This window comes from Rhinatrema bivittatum, chromosome 6, assembly GCF_901001135.1.
Source record: "Rhinatrema bivittatum chromosome 6, aRhiBiv1.1, whole genome shotgun sequence".
In the NCBI taxonomy this organism is placed as follows: domain Eukaryota; kingdom Metazoa; phylum Chordata; class Amphibia; order Gymnophiona; family Rhinatrematidae; genus Rhinatrema; species Rhinatrema bivittatum.
The window spans coordinates 15,027,700-15,046,898 of record NC_042620.1 but is presented as its reverse complement, the minus strand read 5'-3'; the positions used below and the strand labels follow the sequence as shown (position 1 = coordinate 15,046,898).

Here is a 19,199-nt window from a genome sequence, read left to right as displayed (position 1 = left end):
GGGGCCAGAGCCAGGGTGCACGGGGAGAGGCAAAGCCCGTAGAAAAAGGAAGTGATAATGCCTCGGAAGGATTACGTCCAGTTCTGGAGATCCCACCTCTGAAAGAATACAGGCATCCAGGGAAGGGCCTCAAAAATGGTGTGGGGGCTGCATTAAAAGCCGTATGAAGTGAAACTTAAAAACCAAATCATGAACACCCTAGAAAACGTGAGGAAAAAAAAATGAATGTGATGAAGACACTGAAGCACCTGCAATGGATAAAACAAGGTGGAAAAAGCAAATCTTTTACCAGGCTCCAAGGTGGCAGAAGCCAGAGTAACATGGGAGAAAGATTTCTGCCCTCAGAAATGCAAATTGTCGCTTATCCCCCCCCTCAAGCTGTGAGCGGCCTCCCAGGGAAGCATGCACGGGCCCGAACAGGAAGAGAAGTCAAGAGAGCCTGGGAAGGGGCAAAGGGAGAAACTAGAGATCAAGCAGGGTCCATGGCGCTGCAAAAAGACATCGCTTCAGCAGACGAGACGGGGCTTACTGCTGTCAGATTCTCTCTTCCTAGGTTTTGAACGATATCGGATACTTACCATCAGCATCCTCTGTAGTACCGCGTGCGATACCCTGTACCTTAGTTTCTCTTTTTTGCTTTGTATATAATTAGCTGTGCCAAAAAGTTTAGAAATAAAGAGTTAAAAAAAATGAAGAACCGCAGCCTCCTGCACAATACAGGCACAACACAGTGAGTTTGAAAACAATTTTTTTTCCAGGCCAACGATGGAAGATGAAAAGGTGATGGTGGATTTATTTTTTTTTTTTACAAAACTAAGTGACATCAGATATATTTGGTATTGATGGAAAACAGTTTGGACAAATAAATAACTATACTACTACTACTTAACATTTCTATATCGCTACATGACATACGCAGAGCTGTACAAACATACAAAAAGAAAGTCCCCGCTCTATAGAGCTTACAGTCTAATAAGACAAACAGACAGGACAAGAGCCTTGGGGTATTTCATAAAGCAAGAGAATGGTTAAAAAGAAAAGAAAGTTAACAAGACTAAAAGCAGACATTCAGGAATAAGATTGGAAAGCGGTTTCAAAAAGGTGGGTGATTAGATGGGATTTAAAGACGGTGAGAGAGGGAGCATGGCGCACCAGTGCAGGGAGACGATTCCAAGCACACGGGGAGCCAGGGGAAAGCATAGAAACTGGAAGTGGCAGTAGAGGAGAAGGGCACGGATAGGAGTGATTGTGGGTGCATATAGTACAGGGAGTGTACAAGGTACAGACTGGCAAGTGATGGTTGGTGTCATATGGTACTGATGAGTAAGTGACAGCAGATGTATACGTGACAGTGGATGTATATGAAACTGATGGATAAGTGAGGGTGGACATACACTGAACAGGCATGGGATGTGGGAATATACAGTACTGATGGGGAAGTAACAATGGACATATGCAGTACAGATAAATATGTGAGCGTGAGTGTATATATTACAGATGGCTAAGTGACAGTGGGTGTATACGATACTAATGGGGGTAAGAGATGGTGGACATATATAAAACAGATGGGTAAGAGATGGTAGGAGTATCTCATACATCTATTTGAAAAATTCTGTGAAGGCTATGCAATATATGCTGACAATATACAGTTTTTCATCCGAGCACAATCATCTTGCATAGACACGGTCAAGCTAATGCAGATTTGTTTGTCGATGATTAAGCAATGGCTTTTTAATAACAAACATGACCAAAACTGATTTCATTCTGTTTCCAAAACATAATACAATGCGACCATGTATTGTCACAACTGATGATTTTACATTTTCTGTAAAAAGTCTAGGAATACGGTTGGATTCTAACCCGTAATCCCGCACTCACATCAAATCTGCAGAGTGAGCGGGCTTTTATAAGTTTATTTATTTATTTATTTTTAGATTTTTATATACCGGTGTTCCTATATGAAATAAAGATCACATCGGTTTACATTGAAACAGAACATGAAAATTGCCAAAAGGCATTACATAGAACAAGGTTATGAAACTTGGAACAGTGTACATAAGTTCAAAATTTAACAATAACGTTGTAACATTGATGACCAAAAGATAAAGGAGAAAAAAAAAAAAAAAAAAGACTTAAACAATTAAGTTGACAGGTCTTATTGAGCATAAAAATTATAACGTATAAGTGAGAAAGTCTCAAGTGTCCTGCAGCAAGAGATTAGATACCGAAGTAGGTAGTGGTATGGAAAATGGGGGTTTGTGAAGAAGATATGTTCTTGCTGGTTGGAGGGGAAAAAATGATGATCATGGTCCTGGAAAAGCTTGGCTAAAGAGCCAGGTTTTAAGTTTTTTTTTGAATGAAGAGTGGCAGAACTCAAGCCGAATGTCTGGTGGGAGCGCATTCCATTGAATGGGGCCTGCTGTAGATATGGCACGTTTATGATGCGAGGATTTTGTTGAAGGTACATAGAGTGTGCCTTTATATGCTCCTCTGATGGGTCTAGAGGAGGAGTGAGGGGCGTAGTTGGTTACATAATTGAAGAGGAGAGATATTGTGAATGGATTTATGAATTACGGTGAGTACTTTATATAGGATCCTTTGCTTTATAGGCAGCCAGTGGAGGAGCTTGAGAATGGGGGTGATGTGATCTCTTTTATTCGTATTGGTAAGGATTCTGGCTGCAGAGTTCTGTAGCATTTGGAGGGGTTTGATGGATGAATATGGAAGGCCAAAGAGAAGCGAATTGCAATAGTCGACTTTTGATAGAATAATGGCTTGTAGGACCATCCGAAAATCGTTGAAATAAAGAAGAGGCTTCAATTTTTTAAGACTTGTAACTTATAAAAACAGTCTTTGGTGGTTGTGCTTATGAATTTTTTAAAATTGAGCTGATTGTCTAGCATGATACCTAGATCTCGAACATGTGGTGAGTGATTTAATATGGGAGTGGATGAGTTGAGTAGGTCAGCTGGGTTTAGAAGTTTGATGTTGATGTCTTGATTGATGATTAGGATCTCAGTTTTGTTGTTGTTAAGAATGAGGCAAAGGCTGGAGAGAAGATGATTGATCTGTTGCAAACAATTGTTCCAGTGAGCCAAGGTTTTTTGTAAGGATTCTGAGATTGGGATGAGTATCTGGATGTCATCCGCGTAGAGATAGTGAGTTAGGTTTAGTTTAGTAAGTAGATGACATAGAGGTAAGAGGTAAATGTTGAAGAGGGTAGGGGAAAGGGAGGAACCCTGAGGGACCCCCCGGTTGGAAGGGATCGGTTGTGATTCTTTGTTGTTAATCTTTACTTTGAATTGTCTATTTGCTAGGAAGGATTTGAACCAGCTGAAGACTGTTCCTTTAATGCCTATATCTGCCAGACATTTTAATAGAGATGAATGGTTGACAGTGTCAAAGGCTGCAGAGAGATCTAGTAGTATCAAAAGATGTGGTTGTTTTTTGTCCATATTAGATAGAATAGAATCGGTAAGAGAGATAAGGAGAGATTCAGTGCTTAACGATTTCCGAAAGCCATACTGGGAAGATACAAGAATGTTGTTTTCTTCCAAATATTCAGATAGTTGTTTATTGACTATCTTTTCCATAATTTTGGCGATCAATGGCAGATTAGCTATTGGGCGGAAGTTAGCTGGATCTGTGGTTGGAAGGTTAGGTTTTTTAAGTAGAGGTTTGAGAATGGCTAATTTAAGTTGGTCAGGAACTAGACCCTGGGAGAGAGAGCAGTTAATGATGTCTGCAATTGGTTTTGATATGGAGTTTCTTATTGCGATGAGAAGGTTAGTAGGAATTGTGTCTAAGGGATGAGATGACGGTTTCATTTTTTTAAGTTGAGGGTCTTGTACAGCTTAAAAAATGTGCTCTACCCCAAGGATTTCCACACCGTGGTCCAAGCGTCTTTTTTCCCACTACTGGAATATCGCAGTGCCGTATATATTGGAATTCCAGACGTGACCACTGCAATCGATCCTGAATGCAGCCGTTCGATTGATATCTGGCTGAAGGCATAGGAGCGCACATTACACCAGTACTAATGCATTTACATTGGCTTCCATTATCCTCCCGAATCGAATACAAACGTTGATGAGCAGGGACACATCCCCTTGGTCTAAGACCCTTTTGCACCTTTAGCAACCACTGCGCACCCTTAGGTCATCCAAAAGAGGGCTGTTGGACTTCCCTTCAGTAAAGCAGGCCCATCACGCGGAGACGAGAGGCTGCACATTTTCCATGTCAGCTCCAGCGCTGGGGAACTCATTACCCCAGGCAAATCGGCAGACTGAGTCCTTGAAAGATTTAAAATCACTGTTTAAAACCTATTTAGATAGACAGGCATGTTTATGCTAGAAAGTTGTTCCTACACTTCAATGTTCTGGCTGAGCGTCTGAGTTTTACATCCAGATTGTTGTATGTTAAAACTTTGATTTTATGCATGTCGATTTTGTACATTGCTTAGTGCAGTGGTTCTCAACTGGTGTGTCGCCAAGCACTGGCAGGTGTGTCATGCACTTCCTGGTCTTCCCTCCCTCTCCTCCATCCCAAAGAGAAGCTCCCATTTCTTCGACAAGCACTGCTGCCATTCCTGCCCGGGCTATCAGCACATTCAAGCCTGGAGGGTAACGGACAGCAGTGTTCGTGAAAGAGAGCGGCGTGGTTTAGCGATGTGCCGGTGAGGTTCCCACCCCACCGGCAGGATGAGAACGGCACGGTTTAGCGATGTGCCGGTGAGGTTCCCAACCCCCCACCGGCAGGATGAGAACGGCACGGTTTAGCGATGTGCCAGTGAGGTTCCCAACCCCACCACCGGCAGGATGAGAACGGCGTGGTTTAGCGATGTGCCAATGAGGTTCCCAACCCCACCACCGGCAGGATGAGAACGGCGTGGTTTAGCGATGTGCCAATGAGGTTCCCAACCCCCCACCGGCAGGATGAGAACGGCATGGTTTAGCGATGTGCTAGTGAGGCTCCCACCCCACCGGCAGGATGAGAACGGCGTGGTTTAGCGATGTGCCAGTGAGGTTCCCACCCCCACCGGCAGGATGAGAACGGCAGGGTTTAGAGATGTGCCAGTGAGGTTCCCACCCCCACCGGCAGGATGAGAACGGCAGGGTTTAGAGATGTGCCAGTGAGGTTCCCACCCCCACCGGCAGGATGAGAACGGCAGGGTTTAGAGATGTGCCAGTGAGGTTCCCACCCCCACCGGCAGAATGAGAACGGCACGGTTTAGAGATGTGCCAGTGAGGTTCCCACCCCCACCGGCAGGATGAGAACGGCAGGGTTTAGAGATGTGCCAGTGAGGTTCCCACCCCCACCGGCAGGATGAGAACAGCTCGGTTTAGAGATGTACCGGTGAGGCTCCCACCCCACCGGCAGGACAAGGACGGCACAATTTGTTGACTGCCCAGTAGGCAGAGAGCTCCGCGCGAGTGCAGCAGCGCGATTTGATGACGTACCAGGCCCCTCCGGCAAAACGAATAATGGTGCGCTGGCTGGGTTTCCACCCTGTGTCCACAGAGCAAAAACTTGCCAGGTAAAAAGAGGGCATGGAGGAGGGCTGAGGGAAAGGGAAGGAGTTGTGGATGAGGTGAGAAGGGAAGGAAAGGGAAGGTGAGAGGGGACGGAAGGAAAAGGGAAGAGGATGTGAGTGAGTAAGTGGGAAGGGTAAGAAGGGAGAGTGGCATCAGGCGAACCACTACCAGGTGTGCAGTGGAGAGGCCAAGCCTCACCCATAGAAAAAGAAGAATGGGGCACTGCAGGAGCAGAGCCATTGACTGGGAGGCAAGGCCACACCAAAGACAACCTGGCTGGACCAGGCAGGCGAGGAAGGGAAGGGAGGGGAAGAAAGGGATGAGTGAGATGGATGGGAGGGGAAAGGAGTGAATGAAAGGTGGTGTGAGAGGGGGAGGGAAAGGAATGGAGCAAAGAGAAGGGTGCTGATTGTGGAGAGAAAGGAGGGGAGAAGGGTGAATGAAAGGGATGGGATGGGGTCTCACACCGGGAGGGTGGAGGCAGCGGTGATAGAAAGAGTGAGACCTAGGGGGCCACTGAAGCCAAAGAAAGAAAGGAAAGAGAGAGAGAGAGGGCCAGCAGCTGAAGAAATAAAGGTGAGAGAGAGGCCCTGGTAGAGCTGCTGGTGGCAGAGAAAGGAAAACTGGAGAGAGGCCTTGGCATGAGGAAGAGAGAGTGTGTGTGTGTGTGTGTGTGTATGTGTGTATATGTGTGTATGTGTGTGTGTATATGTGGGTGTGTATGTGTGTATGTGTGTGACTGTGTGTGTGACTGTGTGTGTGTGTGTGTATGTATGCGTGTGTGTGTGTGTATGCGTGTGTGTGACTGTGTGTGTGTTTATGTGTGTGTGCATGCGTGCGGGACCATGTGTAGTGGGACGTGTGAGAAGGAAAGGCCATGCTGCATTGAAAAGCAGCAGCGCAGTCCTGGAGCAAAATCAGAAGCAGCCAGGGAGGGAGGCAGCAGCTTTAGCCCCCATAGTCCATGGGATTCTTCTTTCTTGAGTCGTGGAGGTTGGAGGAAGCTGCTGCAGCTGCCATTTCTGCTCTGGGGGAGGGAGTGAGAGTGTCAGCCAGCCAGTGTATAAGTGAGACAGAGAGCATGTGTGTGATCGAGAGACTGGTCAGGAAGGTGACATGTATATGTGTGTGTGTGTGAGAGAGAGACTGGTCAGGAAGGTGACATGTATATGTGTGTGTAAGTGAGAGAGAGACGGTCGGGAAGGTGACATGTATGTGTGTGTGAGTGAGAGACTGGTCAGGAAGGTGATATGTATGTATGTGTGTGTGAGAGAGAGACTGGTCAGGAAGGTGACATGTATGTGTGTGAGTGAGAGAGAGAGACTAGTCAGGAAGGTGACATGTATGTGTGTGAGTGAGAGAGACTGGTCAGGAAAGTGACATGTAGGTATATGTGTATGTGAGAGAGACTGATCAGGAAGGTGACATGTATGTGTGTGAGTGAGAGAGATGGTCAGGAAGGTGACATGTATATGTGTGTGTGTGTGAGTGACTGGTCAGGAAGGTGACATGTATATGTGTGTGTGAGTGAGAGAGAGACGGTCGGGAAGGTGACATGTATGTGTGTGAGTGAGAGAGAGACTGGTCAGGAAGGTGACATGTATGTGTGTGAGTGAGAGAGAGACTGGTCAGGAAAGTGACATGTAGGTATATGTGTATGTGAGAGAGACTGATCAGGAAGGTGACATGTATGTGTGTGAGTGAGAGAGAGACTGGTCAGGAAAGTGACATGTAGGTGTATGTCACTTTCTCTACAGCCATCCCACCGTTATGGAACTCCATACCCTCAAATCTCAGAATAGAACCATGCATCTCAACCTTCAAAAAAAGACTAAAGACCTGGATATTCATACAAGCCTTCCCAGACGTCAATTGATCTAATACTTCCAAGCCACCCCTAATCTCCATCTACACTATGGTCGACCTTATCTCCTATCGTTTACTTGTGTAAATTAATAACCTGTCCATTCTCTTCCTCTAAGCCAAGTTCTTATCACCTTGTTATATGTAACTGCCTTTTCAGCACCATTGTTATAGTTATGTTTACTTTGCACCCCTGTTTTATGTGAACCAGCATGATGTGACTGCTGTCTCGAATGCCGGTATATAAAAAATCTAAATAAATAAATAAATAAATATATATATGTGTATGTGAGAGAGATGGTCAGGAAGGTGACATGTATGTGTGTGTGAGTGAGAGACTGGTTAGGAAGGTGACATGTATGTGTGTGTGAGTGAGAGAGAGACTGGTCAGGAAGGTGACATGTATGTGTGTGAGAGAGAGAGACTGGTCAGGGAGATGATTGCTCTGTGAGAGACAGAAACTGCTGTGTGTGTCTGTATCTGTGCGACTGGTTTTATTTATTTATTTATTTAAGGTTTTTTTATACCGGCATTCATGAAGCGTTCACATCATGTCGGTTTACATAAAAAAGGGGTGCAATGAAAATAACAAAGAACCTAGATAAACGTGAAGAAGAGATGCAGTTACAATTAACAGGGACTATTGAACTGGGGTGGAGGAAATAAAAAGAGGAAATAAAAAGAGAACATAAGAAAATGCCATACTGGGTCAGACCAAGGGTCCATCAAGCCCAGCATCCTGTTTCCAACAGTGGCCAATCCAGGCCATAAGAACCTGGCAAGTACCCAAAAACTAAGTCCATTCCATGTAACCATTGCTAATGGCAGTGACTATTCTCTAAGTGAACTTAATAGCAGGTAATGGACTTCTCCTCCAAGAACTTATCCAATCCTTTTTTAAATACAGCTATACTAACTGCACTGACCACATCCTCTGGTAACAAATTCCAGAGGAAATAAAAATTCTGGTTGTGGGCGGTAAGGAAGAGGACTGTGAGGAAAGAGCTTCAGCAGCCCTTGCTGCTTCTGGTAAAAAGTCATGGGATAGGTGGCGATGTCCTTTCGTGGATTGCAAACTGGCTAGAAGACAGGAAACAGAGAGTAGGATTAAATGGGCAATTTTCTCAGTGGAAGGGAGTGGACAGTGGAGTGCCTCAGGGATCTGTATTGGGACCCTTACTGTTCAATATATTTATAAATGATTTGGAAAGAAATACGACGAGTGAGATAATCAAATTTGCAGATGACACAAAATTGTTCAGAGTAGTTAAATCACAAGCAGATTGTGATAAATTGCAGGAAGACCTTGTGAGACTGGAAAATTGGGCATCCAAATGGCAGATGAAATTTAATGTGGATAAGTGCAAGGTGATGCATATAGGGAAAAATAACCCATGCTATAGTTACACAATGTTGGGTTCTATATTAGGTGCTACAACCCAAGAAAGAGATCTAGGTGTCATAGTGGATAACACATTGAAATCGTCGGTTCAGTGTGCTGCGGCAGTCAAAAAAGCAAACAGAATGTTGGGAATTATTAGAAAAGGAATGGTGAATAAAACGGAAAATGTCATAATGCCTCTGTATCGCTCCATGGTGAGACCGCACCTTGAATACTGTGTACAATTCTGGTCGCCGCATCTCAAAAAAGATATAATTGCGATGGAGAAGGTACAGAGAAGGGCTACCAAAATGATAAGGGGAATGGAACAACTCCCCTATGAGGAAAGACTAAAGAGGTTAGGACTTTTCAGCTTGGAGAAGAGACGACTGAGGGGAGATATGATAGAGGTGTTTAAAATCATGAGAGGTCTAGAACGGGTAGATGTGAATCGGTTATTTACTCTTTCAGATAGTAGAAAGACTAGGGGGCACTCCATGAAGTTAGCATGGGGCACATTTAAAACTAATCGGAGAAAGTTCTTTTTTACTCAATGCACAATTAAACTCTGGAATTTGTTGCCAGCGAATGTGGTTAGTGCAGTTAGTATAGCTGTGTTTAAAAAAGGATTGGATAAGTTCTTGGAGGAGAAGTCCATTACCTGCTATTAAGTTCACTTAGAGAATAGCCACTGCCATTAGCAATGGTTACATGGAATGGACTTAGTTTTTGGGTACTTGCCAGGTTCTTATGGCCTGGATTGGCCACTGTTGGAAACAGGATGCTGGGCTTGATGGACCCTTGGTCTGACCCAGTATGGCATTTTCTTATGTTCTTATGTTCTGGTGAGTGCTATTGGCCTGGAAGGGAAAGGAGTAGGAGAGTTGCTGGAGAGGGTAAGTAAAGGTGGCTTTTTAAATTTATTTTTCTTGATTGACTGCCATTTTAATTATTGGGTATTATGCAATGTCTGCTGTTTTGAAATATTTTATTGATATTTGGACAATTTTTAATAATTTTTATGAATTTTTAATTGTTGGATGTTATTCTGTTCAGCAGCTGTTTTGTAACATTTTTAGTATAGCTTTACAATTATTTCTGTGTGGGGCTCTATAGCAGCTTGGCATATTCTGTTTTCCCAATAGGAAATGTATTCGTGTTTAGGGTCTGGTTTAATAGTTGTATTTCTTAGATAGGGTTGTTACTGTTGAGTGTGTTGCATAATGCAGGTATAACTGTGTGTGGATTAGTTTGTGTGCACTATTGCAGATCCTGCGACTATGTTAGGTGCTATATTTATCTTTCCATTTCTCCAGGTTCGCACTGCATGCAGAGTGGCTTTTTTTGGGTTTCCATTCCAGTTTTTGTCTCCATATTTATAATTTGTGGTCTTTCTGTACTTGGTGAAGGTCAGTTCTATGTGTGTGTGAGAATCTTATTTGTTGTGTTTCCTCAATAGGGCACATATTGGTGGTGAATTGCTGATTTTTTATAAGTAGGGCTATTGTGCCCGGTAGTAGAGGGAGTTTGTGTTGCTGTTAATGAGATAACACCAGAATATATCTGTTTTGTACGGTGAGTTATACGAGCAATGTTCTAGTGCTGCTTTATGCCCATTGCTGAGGCTCGGGGGTGGGGTTAGCCCTATGATGGTCAGTGTGTCGCGCATGTGAGAAACATCTGTCAGGTGCGTCCCGCCAGAAAAAATGTTGAGAACCACTGGCTTAGTGCACTCTGCTTAACTGATTAATATATTTAATTAAAGATAAAGATACGGGTTCATGTGGGTGGTTGTATATAGTACAGGTAAACATGTTTCAATGGGTAAGTGACAGTAATTAATGTGCTACAGAGGGTGATCACATAAAAGTATTGACAGTAGGTGTATACAGTACAGAGGGGTGACAGTGAGCATATACAGAAGTGACGGATATGTGACAATGGATGTATAGGGTACAGCTGGGTAAGTGACAGTAGGTAATGTGCTACAGAGGGTAAGCACATAAAAGTGACGACAGTAGGTGTATACAGTACAGAGGGGTGACAGTGAGCATATACAGAAGTGACGGATTTGTGACAATGGATGTATAGGGTACAGCGGGGTATGTGACAGTAGGTATATGTGCTACAGAGGGTGAGCACATAAAAGTGTCGACAGTATGTGTATACAGTACAGAGGGGTGACAGTGAGCATATACAAACTGACAGATATGTGACAATGGATGTATAGCGTACAGCTGGGTAAGTGACAGTAGGTAATGTGCTACAGAGGGTGAGCACATAAAAGTGACGACAGTAGGTGTATACAGTACAGAGGGGTGACAGTAGGTGTATACAGCACAGAGGGGTGACAGTGAGCATATACAGAACTGACGGATATGTGACAATTGATGTATAGGGTACAGCTGGGTAAGTGACAGTAGGTATATGTGCTACAGAGGGTGAGCACATAAAAGTACTAAAATCCAGCGTACTTTTGTTTGCGCCTGATGCGCCAACGGAGGTATGCCAAATCGCGCAATTTGAAAATCTATCCCTTCGAGAATAGCCACTGCCATTAGCAATGGTTACATGGAATAGACTTAGTTTTTGGGTACTTGCCAGGTTCTTATGGCCTGGATTGGCCACTGTTGGAAACAGGATGCTGGGCTTGATGGACCCTTGGTCTGACCCAGTATGGCATTTTCTTATGTTCTTATGTTCTTATGTATACAGTACAGAGGGGTGACAGTGAGCATATACAGAACTGACGGATATGTGACAATGGATGTTTAGGGTAAGTGACAGTAGGTAATGTGCTACAGAGGGTGAGCACATAAAAGTGTCGACAGTAGGTGCATACAGTACAGAGGGGTGACATGAGCATATACAGAAGTGACGGATATGTGACAATGGATGTATAGGGTACAGCTGGGTAAGTGACAGTAGGTAATGTGCTACAGAGGGTGAGCACATTAAAGTGACAACAGTAGGTGTATACAGTACAGAGGGGTGACAGTGAGCATATACAAAGTGACGGATATGTGACAATGGATGTATAGCGTACAGCTGGGTAAGTGACAGCAGGTAATGTGCTACAGAGGGTGAGCACATTAAAGTGACAACAGTAGGTGTATACAGTACAGAGGGGTGACAGTGAGCATATACAGAAGTGACGGATATGTGACAATAGATGTATAGGGTACAGCTGGGTAAGTGACAGCAGGTAATGTGCTACAGAGGGTGAGCACATAAAAGTGACGACAGTAGGTGTATACAGTACAGAGGGGTGAGAGTAGGTGTATACAGCACAGAGGGGTGACAGTGAGCATATACATAAGAACATAAGAACTGACGGATATGTGACAATGGATGTATAGCGTACAGCTGGGTAAGTGACAGTAGGTAATGTGCTACAGAGGGTGAGCACATAAAAGTGATGACAGTAGGTGTATACAGTACAGAGGGGTGACAGTAGGTGTATACAGCACAGAGGGGTGACAGTGAGCATATACATAAGAACTGACGGATATGTGACAATGGATGTATATGGTACAGCTGGGTAAGTGACAGCAGGTAATGTGCTACAGAGGGTGAGCACATAAAAGTGACGACAGTAGGTGTATACAGTACAGAGGGGTGACAGTGAGCATATACATAAGAACATAAGAACTGACGTATATATGACAATGGATGTATAGGGTACAGCTGGGTAAGTGACAGTAGGTAATGTGCAACCTAGGGTGAGCATATAAAAGTGACGACAGTAGGTGTATACAGTACAGAGGGGTGACAGTAGGTTTATACAGCACAGAGGGGTGACAGTGAGCATATACATAAGAACATAAGAACTGACGTATATATGACAATGGATGTATAGGGTACAGCTGGGTAAGTGACAGTAGGTAATGTGCAACCTAGGGTGAGCATATAAAAGTGACGACAGTAGGTGTATACAGTACAGAGGGGTGACAGTAGGTGTATACAGCACAGAGGGGTGACAGCATATACATAAGAACTGACGGATATGTGACAATGGATGTATATGGTACAGCTGGGTAAGTGACAGCAGGTAATGTGCTACAGAGGGTGAGCACATAAAAGTGACGACAGTAGGTATATACAGTACAGAGGGGTGACAGTAGGTGTATACAGCACAGAGGGGTGACAGTGAGCATATACATAAGAACATAAGAACTGACGTATATATGACAATGGATGTATAGGGTACAGCTGGGTAAGTGACATTAGGTAATGTGCTACAGAGGGTGAGCACATAAGTGACGACAGTAGGTGTATACAGTACAGAGGGGTGACAGTAGGTGTATACAGCATAGAGGGGCGACAGTGAGCATATACAGAACTGACGGATATGTGACAATGGATGTACAGGGTATAGAAAGGTACAAAATGGTGGATACACATATAATATGATCTACAGTTTCTTTTCTTTACTAAATAAGGTTTTTTTACCAGTTCTAAATCAGATAAAACAAAACGTTTCATCCTTGCCACCTCCCAAAGACTGAAAACTACACATTCTCTGAGGAGGAAACTAAGCTTTAACTTCTCTTTCTTGAGAGTTTGCATCTTAGTTGCTGGGGGTCTGCATCCAGGTACCCTGTCCCCACCTTTGGGGGGTCTCGGGGATGGAAAATGTCACCAGCTGCTTCCTGCTCTTGGGGATATTTCTCTCTTACATAAAGGGGGCAGCTGGCATGAGTTGGGCTGAAGGGCACCTCTGAAAGAGCTGGGACTGGACTTATCTGGAAACGTGGCTAATGCTGGGATGGAACTGACCGGGAGAGTCAAGAGCAGCATGCATACGAGATACCTAGGATGATAATAATAATAACTACTGCCATTAATGCACCCGCAGGAGCTGCACGTGTCCAGCCTCGGGGAACAGCACTGAAGCGATATTTAAACGTCACCGCGTGGCTTCTGCATTCTGCACGAGAGCGTCACTCCTCCGTGTCCTCCCAGCGAAGCCATTCCCCCCCCCCCCCCCCCATCCGCTCCCACCTCCGACCGCCTCAGTCATCGCAAGGTCTTACCTTAGGGAGGGTGAGTGTCTTGCTTTGCCACCCCCAGGGCATGATTGCCTGCTGCGGTCCTCCCTTCCCACCGGTTGCAGGCTCCCCTGTCCCAAGCTTGGTGTCTCCAATCTCACAGGGGTGTCAGGCTGACCAAAATGAATGGTGTTTACCTAGTGGGCACCTGCCTGGCACTTAAGAGCGCAGCTGTGTGGCTGCTAAGGCCTGAAACCTCTTCACGGCCTCTTAGCAATGCTGTTCTCTCTCTCTCTGCTGGGAGCGTCAGAGCCAGGAGAGCGCTCCGGTTGTGTTTGCTAAACGGCCTTTCTCCTCCTTCCACCCCAGTTCCTCCCAGCACGAGGACGGGTCAGGCAGCTATCAGCTGATGTGACTAATAACTCCTGCTCGCTGCTGCTGGAGTACTGAGGGCAAGCATGCTCATGACACCGAGGCCCCCCCCCCCCCCCTCCACCACCCACAGACAGCTGCTTCCAATATGAGGCGCTCTCGGGATTCGTAATGCTCCAGAACCAGCTATTCCCAACCAGAGGCCTCTGCAAAGTTCCTGCTGCAGACTAAACCTCTGCTTTACACATTCTGGGAGGCCATTGCACTCCTATCATTACCAAGCCAACCTGAAAAAATCTGTCCAAGGTTTCTGTTAGATTTCCACCCGGATCAGCGGACATGGAGGGAGCCAGATTGTGTCCTGGTGATGACCCAACTCAATGCCTCTTCTGCCTGAAAGCTGCCCCACTTCACAAATTCAGAGAAACTCCCCACCTCGCTCCCTTTTTAGAAAGATGGTGAAAGCCTCTTTGTTTCAGGAACAGTCTGGTGAAGCGGCCAGAATTTGATTTAATATTGCAGTGTGTTCATCTTTTTAAGACTTAAGTTTAAGGTGTTTTGCATTAAATAGTTTGATTTTACGGTAATAATCTTTTATAATGTATCGTAACCCGCTTAGCTCAACTGGTTCGTTAGGAGTTGGCTATAATTTTTTTTTTAAATAAATTGATTTACCCTCTTGGCACCACCCCCCCCCCCCCCCCAAATAAAAAAAACCCCTCCATCTGGCTACATTTCCAACCTCTCTCCCCCCAGCACCTCGCTAGCTCTCCAACGTCACTCCCTCTTCCACCTCCTCAGAATAAGAAAATCCCTCACTCCCTCTTACTCTTTAGCGACTCCTCCACAATCCCCGAATCAAGAAACTTTCCAGCCTCACCACCTCTTACCTTGGTAACTCTCCCACCTCCCCACCTTTATCCCAAGCCATCGTCCCCTCTCCAAACCCTTTACATAACTCTGATCCCTGCTGGACTCAGCCAGGAACTCCAGCGGTTTTCCTGGCTTTCCACCCTTCTTTTTTTTTTTCTTGTACTACTTTCTTTTCCTTTTATGTTCTTGTACGGTTCCTCTCAGCTTTAGCTTGGCCCTTGTGGTATTTCTGTCATTTATTTACCCTGCCTCCTCTTTTTCGTGCACACTGCATGAGGCTCCGCTGTCTCTGTTATTAGTTTAGTGCTCCGTCCCCTCCTGATGCAGCACTACATGCGAAACACCTGCACTTTTACACTTCATGATCGGAAGGATACCTTGGAGGAAATAAAATTCTTCTGTTCCACTGGACTTATTTTTGGATGCATTTGTTAAAATATCTGTTACATACATAAGTAAGGTTAGTGCTGAACCCTCCCTCCCCACAAAAACACAGGGATAGCGTAGCATGGCTTACTACATCGACCCCAAAGAGCTTGCTCATCTCCCATTCTCCCGATTGCTGCCTTTTTATAAGTGGAGTGGAGTTGTGTTACTGAGTACATTGTGAAGCTGCAGAATTCCAATCGGATTTGGATCCCCCACCTCCTCCTCGCTGCCACTGGTTTGCCGCTGCTGTCTGGGCTCCTGACTCACTCTGCAATAATTGCTGGCGGTTTGCAATCTCACAGGAACCTGAGGTCCCAGATGAGGGACGGGCAGTCATCAGATACATGACACAGGGCACTGTCTGTTTTATCTAACGGTATTTGGGGTAATCTGCATGAAATCTGGTGCAGGCTCACTGTCAGTCTGACTGCTGAGTGAGGGGGTGGGCTAATGAGTCACCTCCAGCCACCCCTCACCTGTGCCCGGAGAGCCTCGAAGGGCAGGCAGACAGAAGGGAGCGCACAGTGCAAGGGCTTTCTCTGAGCCGGCCACAAAGCAGGCAGCCGCGATGCTCCGTTGCACCAGCGGCCTTTCTGACTGCCTTGGTTCCGGGATCCATGTGATTTCCAGGGCAACTCTCATAGCACATGCAGAGGTGTAAGGCCTGCGGGTATTTTTTACCCGCAAAGGGAAAACGGGCATAAAAAAAAAAAAAAGGTACCCTTCCATTTATGCGAGTTCTTATCCCAGCAAAATTAAGTATGCACGTGTACGCATATGCGCATAACTGCACGCTAGTGCTATCCCCTCCCCGCTGCCTCTTTGTGCATAAAAGTGCAGTATGCATGCACGGGTACACATGCGCACGTAACTGCACGCTAGTGCTATCCCCTCCCCACTGCCTTGTGCGTAAAAGTGCAGTATGCATGCACGCGTACACATGTGCACGTAACTGCACGCTACTGCTATCCCCTCCCCACTGCCTCTTTGTGCGTAACAGTGCAGTATGCATGCACGCATCTGCGCATAACTGCACGCTAGTGCTATCCCCTCCCCGCTGTCTCTTTGTGCGTAAAAGTGCAGTATGCATGCGCACACATGCACACGTAACTGCATACTAGTGCTATCCCCTCCCCGCTGCCTCTCTGAACAAGAAAGTGCAGTATGGATGCACGCATCTGCGCATAACTGCACGCTAGTGCTATCCCCTCCCCGCTGCCTCTCTGAACAAGAAAGTGCAGTATGCATGCATGCGTACACATGCACACGTAACTGCATACTAGTGCTATCCCCTCCCCGCTGCCTCTCTGAACAAGAAAGTGCAGTATGGATGCACGCATCTGCGCATAACTGCACGCTAGTGCTATCCCCTCCCCGCTGCCTCTTTGTGCGTAAAAGTGCAGTATGCATGCACACGTATACATGCGCACATAACTGCATGCTAGGGCTATCCCCTCCCCGCTGCCACCTCCTCTCTGTGCGTGAAGTACAGCATGTCTGTGCTGGCACTACATATGAATGGGGTGGGCAATTTTCTAAAAACACCACTTTACCCATGGAAATGGCTTTAAAGACTGCGCTCCTAAGAGCCAGTGTAATAAGGTGCACATGGCAGAGTACACAGTTTAACCCCAAGCTGTGCGCACAATTTTGTGTCTGCAAACCTTACTGCTGATCTACAAAACTGTGCGTTTAAATTTGCGTCCTCGAATGGAAATCCCCCAGTGCAGAGAGAGACGCTGGAGACTTTACTTCACCTTGGACTAGGAGTTAAGTTTCCAGGGCTAAGGTTAATCTACAGGCAGATGCTGGGGTTGCGGTGATAGGATCCGTAGTCGGTATTTTACACGCAGAAAACATTTTTGGTGTGTAACTCACATTTGTGCATAAAGAAGCTGTGCGTTGAATTTCAGGGCTTGGTTTTAGTGCATCAGCCCCCTCTTCCACTCTCCACCCCAAGCGCTGCTGGCTGCCATTAGTGCACAGCTTTGGGAGGGACAGCAGGTGTAGCAAATGTGACAAGAGGCAGATGCTACTACAGTACTCTCTTTCCCAATTCAGAGCCTTCTCTTTATTCTGCGTCCCCGGATATTTTACCCACCTCCCTGCATCTGTCCTGGAAACCTCTTAGTCTATAAGGTGCCACCTGCCTCCTGTCACCCTTGCACACGGTCACACGAGACAAGCGCTGAGCAGGACAAGAGGATGTAGGAGACGGTCTGGACTCTCCAGGACCACAGAACAGAGAGCGAGAGAGAGAGGCTTTCACTTACGCTGGTGTCTACATGCTTCTGAGGGCTCTCCGTACAGGACGGCTGCAGAGGAAAAAAAAGAAAAACAACAAAGAATAAGGATCTGAAGATCTCGGGGTCTGACGACAATCACATGAGCTGGCAGAAGGAAAGGTGCCAGAGGAGAGACAGAGGGACGTGGATGAGAGGAGGAGGGTGGCAGAGGAGAAATGGATGGGAAAAAAAGAGTGAGGGAAGGAAAGATGACAGAGAAAAGGGGGAGGAGGAGGAAGAGAGAAGAGGGGAATGGTACACGCATCGGCACATGGTGTGAACATCTTTCACCAATAACCCCCTTTTGGGGCGCATACAATGACAGCGCGTCCGATGCCCATATAGGAGCTGAGCACCAGTCTCTGGGGGTTCAAAATACAAACAGGGTCAAGCAGATGGTGTACGATGGACAGGGATAGCCCCACCGAACACGTCTCTTCCTCTCTGAGCCCCCCGACTGCAACCTAAACTGCCTCCATGGACTGACGGATGCGTCTCACGAAGCCAAACCCGGGGGTAAAGCAGGGTCTCGCTCTTCCAACAAAACAGAACAGCTTTCACTTTCCAGTCTGGGGCTCCCAGCAGTCAGATACCAATCACTGATTTCTCGGGGCGATCAACAGCAAAACGCTCTTTCTGTAAGGACCTTGGTTTTCAGATAACGTCTTCTCCTCTGTAGCGCAAAATACATGGGAATTAGTCCCTGTTTCTCATCACTCACACTCATGCGTGGTTCCTCCCGGGTGGCCCAATGGCACTGCCCGGGAGTCTCGTATGGAGGTCCTGGAGCCATGGCCCTGCTGGACAAGTCCACACCTTGGCTTCTCTCCAGAACAGAAGACGCATTCCTGGCTCAGCACCCAAAGGAAGATCCCTCCCCCCAGTGGATCTCCCTCATAACAAGATCCCCTTAACGCCTCCGTCGTCATAATGCACACTGCCAAAATCCCAAAGGCAGAGAGGAGCATTTACCCCCAAGACAAATCTCTAGTGACCGGGAAGGGACTTTGTGGCCCCCGTCATATACTGGTACTGCAATGCGGTGCGTCCTGGCTGGCTCGCTCAACACCCCCGGGGCCCAGTGCAGAATTCATCGCCGCGTGCTGCGAATATTACAGACACTAAACCAAACCGCTGCACTTCCAGCACAGCTGCACTGCTCTTCCCTCTCCCTACCCCCCCAGCTCCTCATCAGAAGGAACAGGAGAGCTGGTCCTGGGCTTGGTTCCAGTTTCAAAAAAGGTTTCTGTGTACTGAGAAACTCCAAGAATGCTTTGAAAGAAGCTGGGAGCAGCCAGGACTGATTTACTTCAGGTTCCTTGTGATCAGATGCCAAGGGCCCCCCCCCCCCTTCAGGACCCTGCCTCAAATGTTCGGGACTGCTGCTATCACGTACTGCTCCTCACAGTCTGTATCACTCTGTATGAGACCGCAGTACAGGATACAGGATACTCAGGAGCCTGCACAGGTT

At 46.3% G+C, this 19,199-nt stretch overlaps 1 protein-coding gene across 1 annotated transcript in view; it reads right to left on the bottom strand.

Annotated features, from left to right (window-relative positions):
- TNS1 (tensin 1) overlaps positions 1-19,199 on the bottom strand; it is a gene marked incomplete in the record, with an annotated part of 1,098,810 nt that overhangs the window by 315,962 nt on the left and 763,649 nt on the right. The window contains 1 exon segment of the mRNA XM_029605104.1: positions 17,717-17,758. Within this exon segment, the coding sequence (XP_029460964.1) occupies positions 17,717-17,758 (42 nt within the window).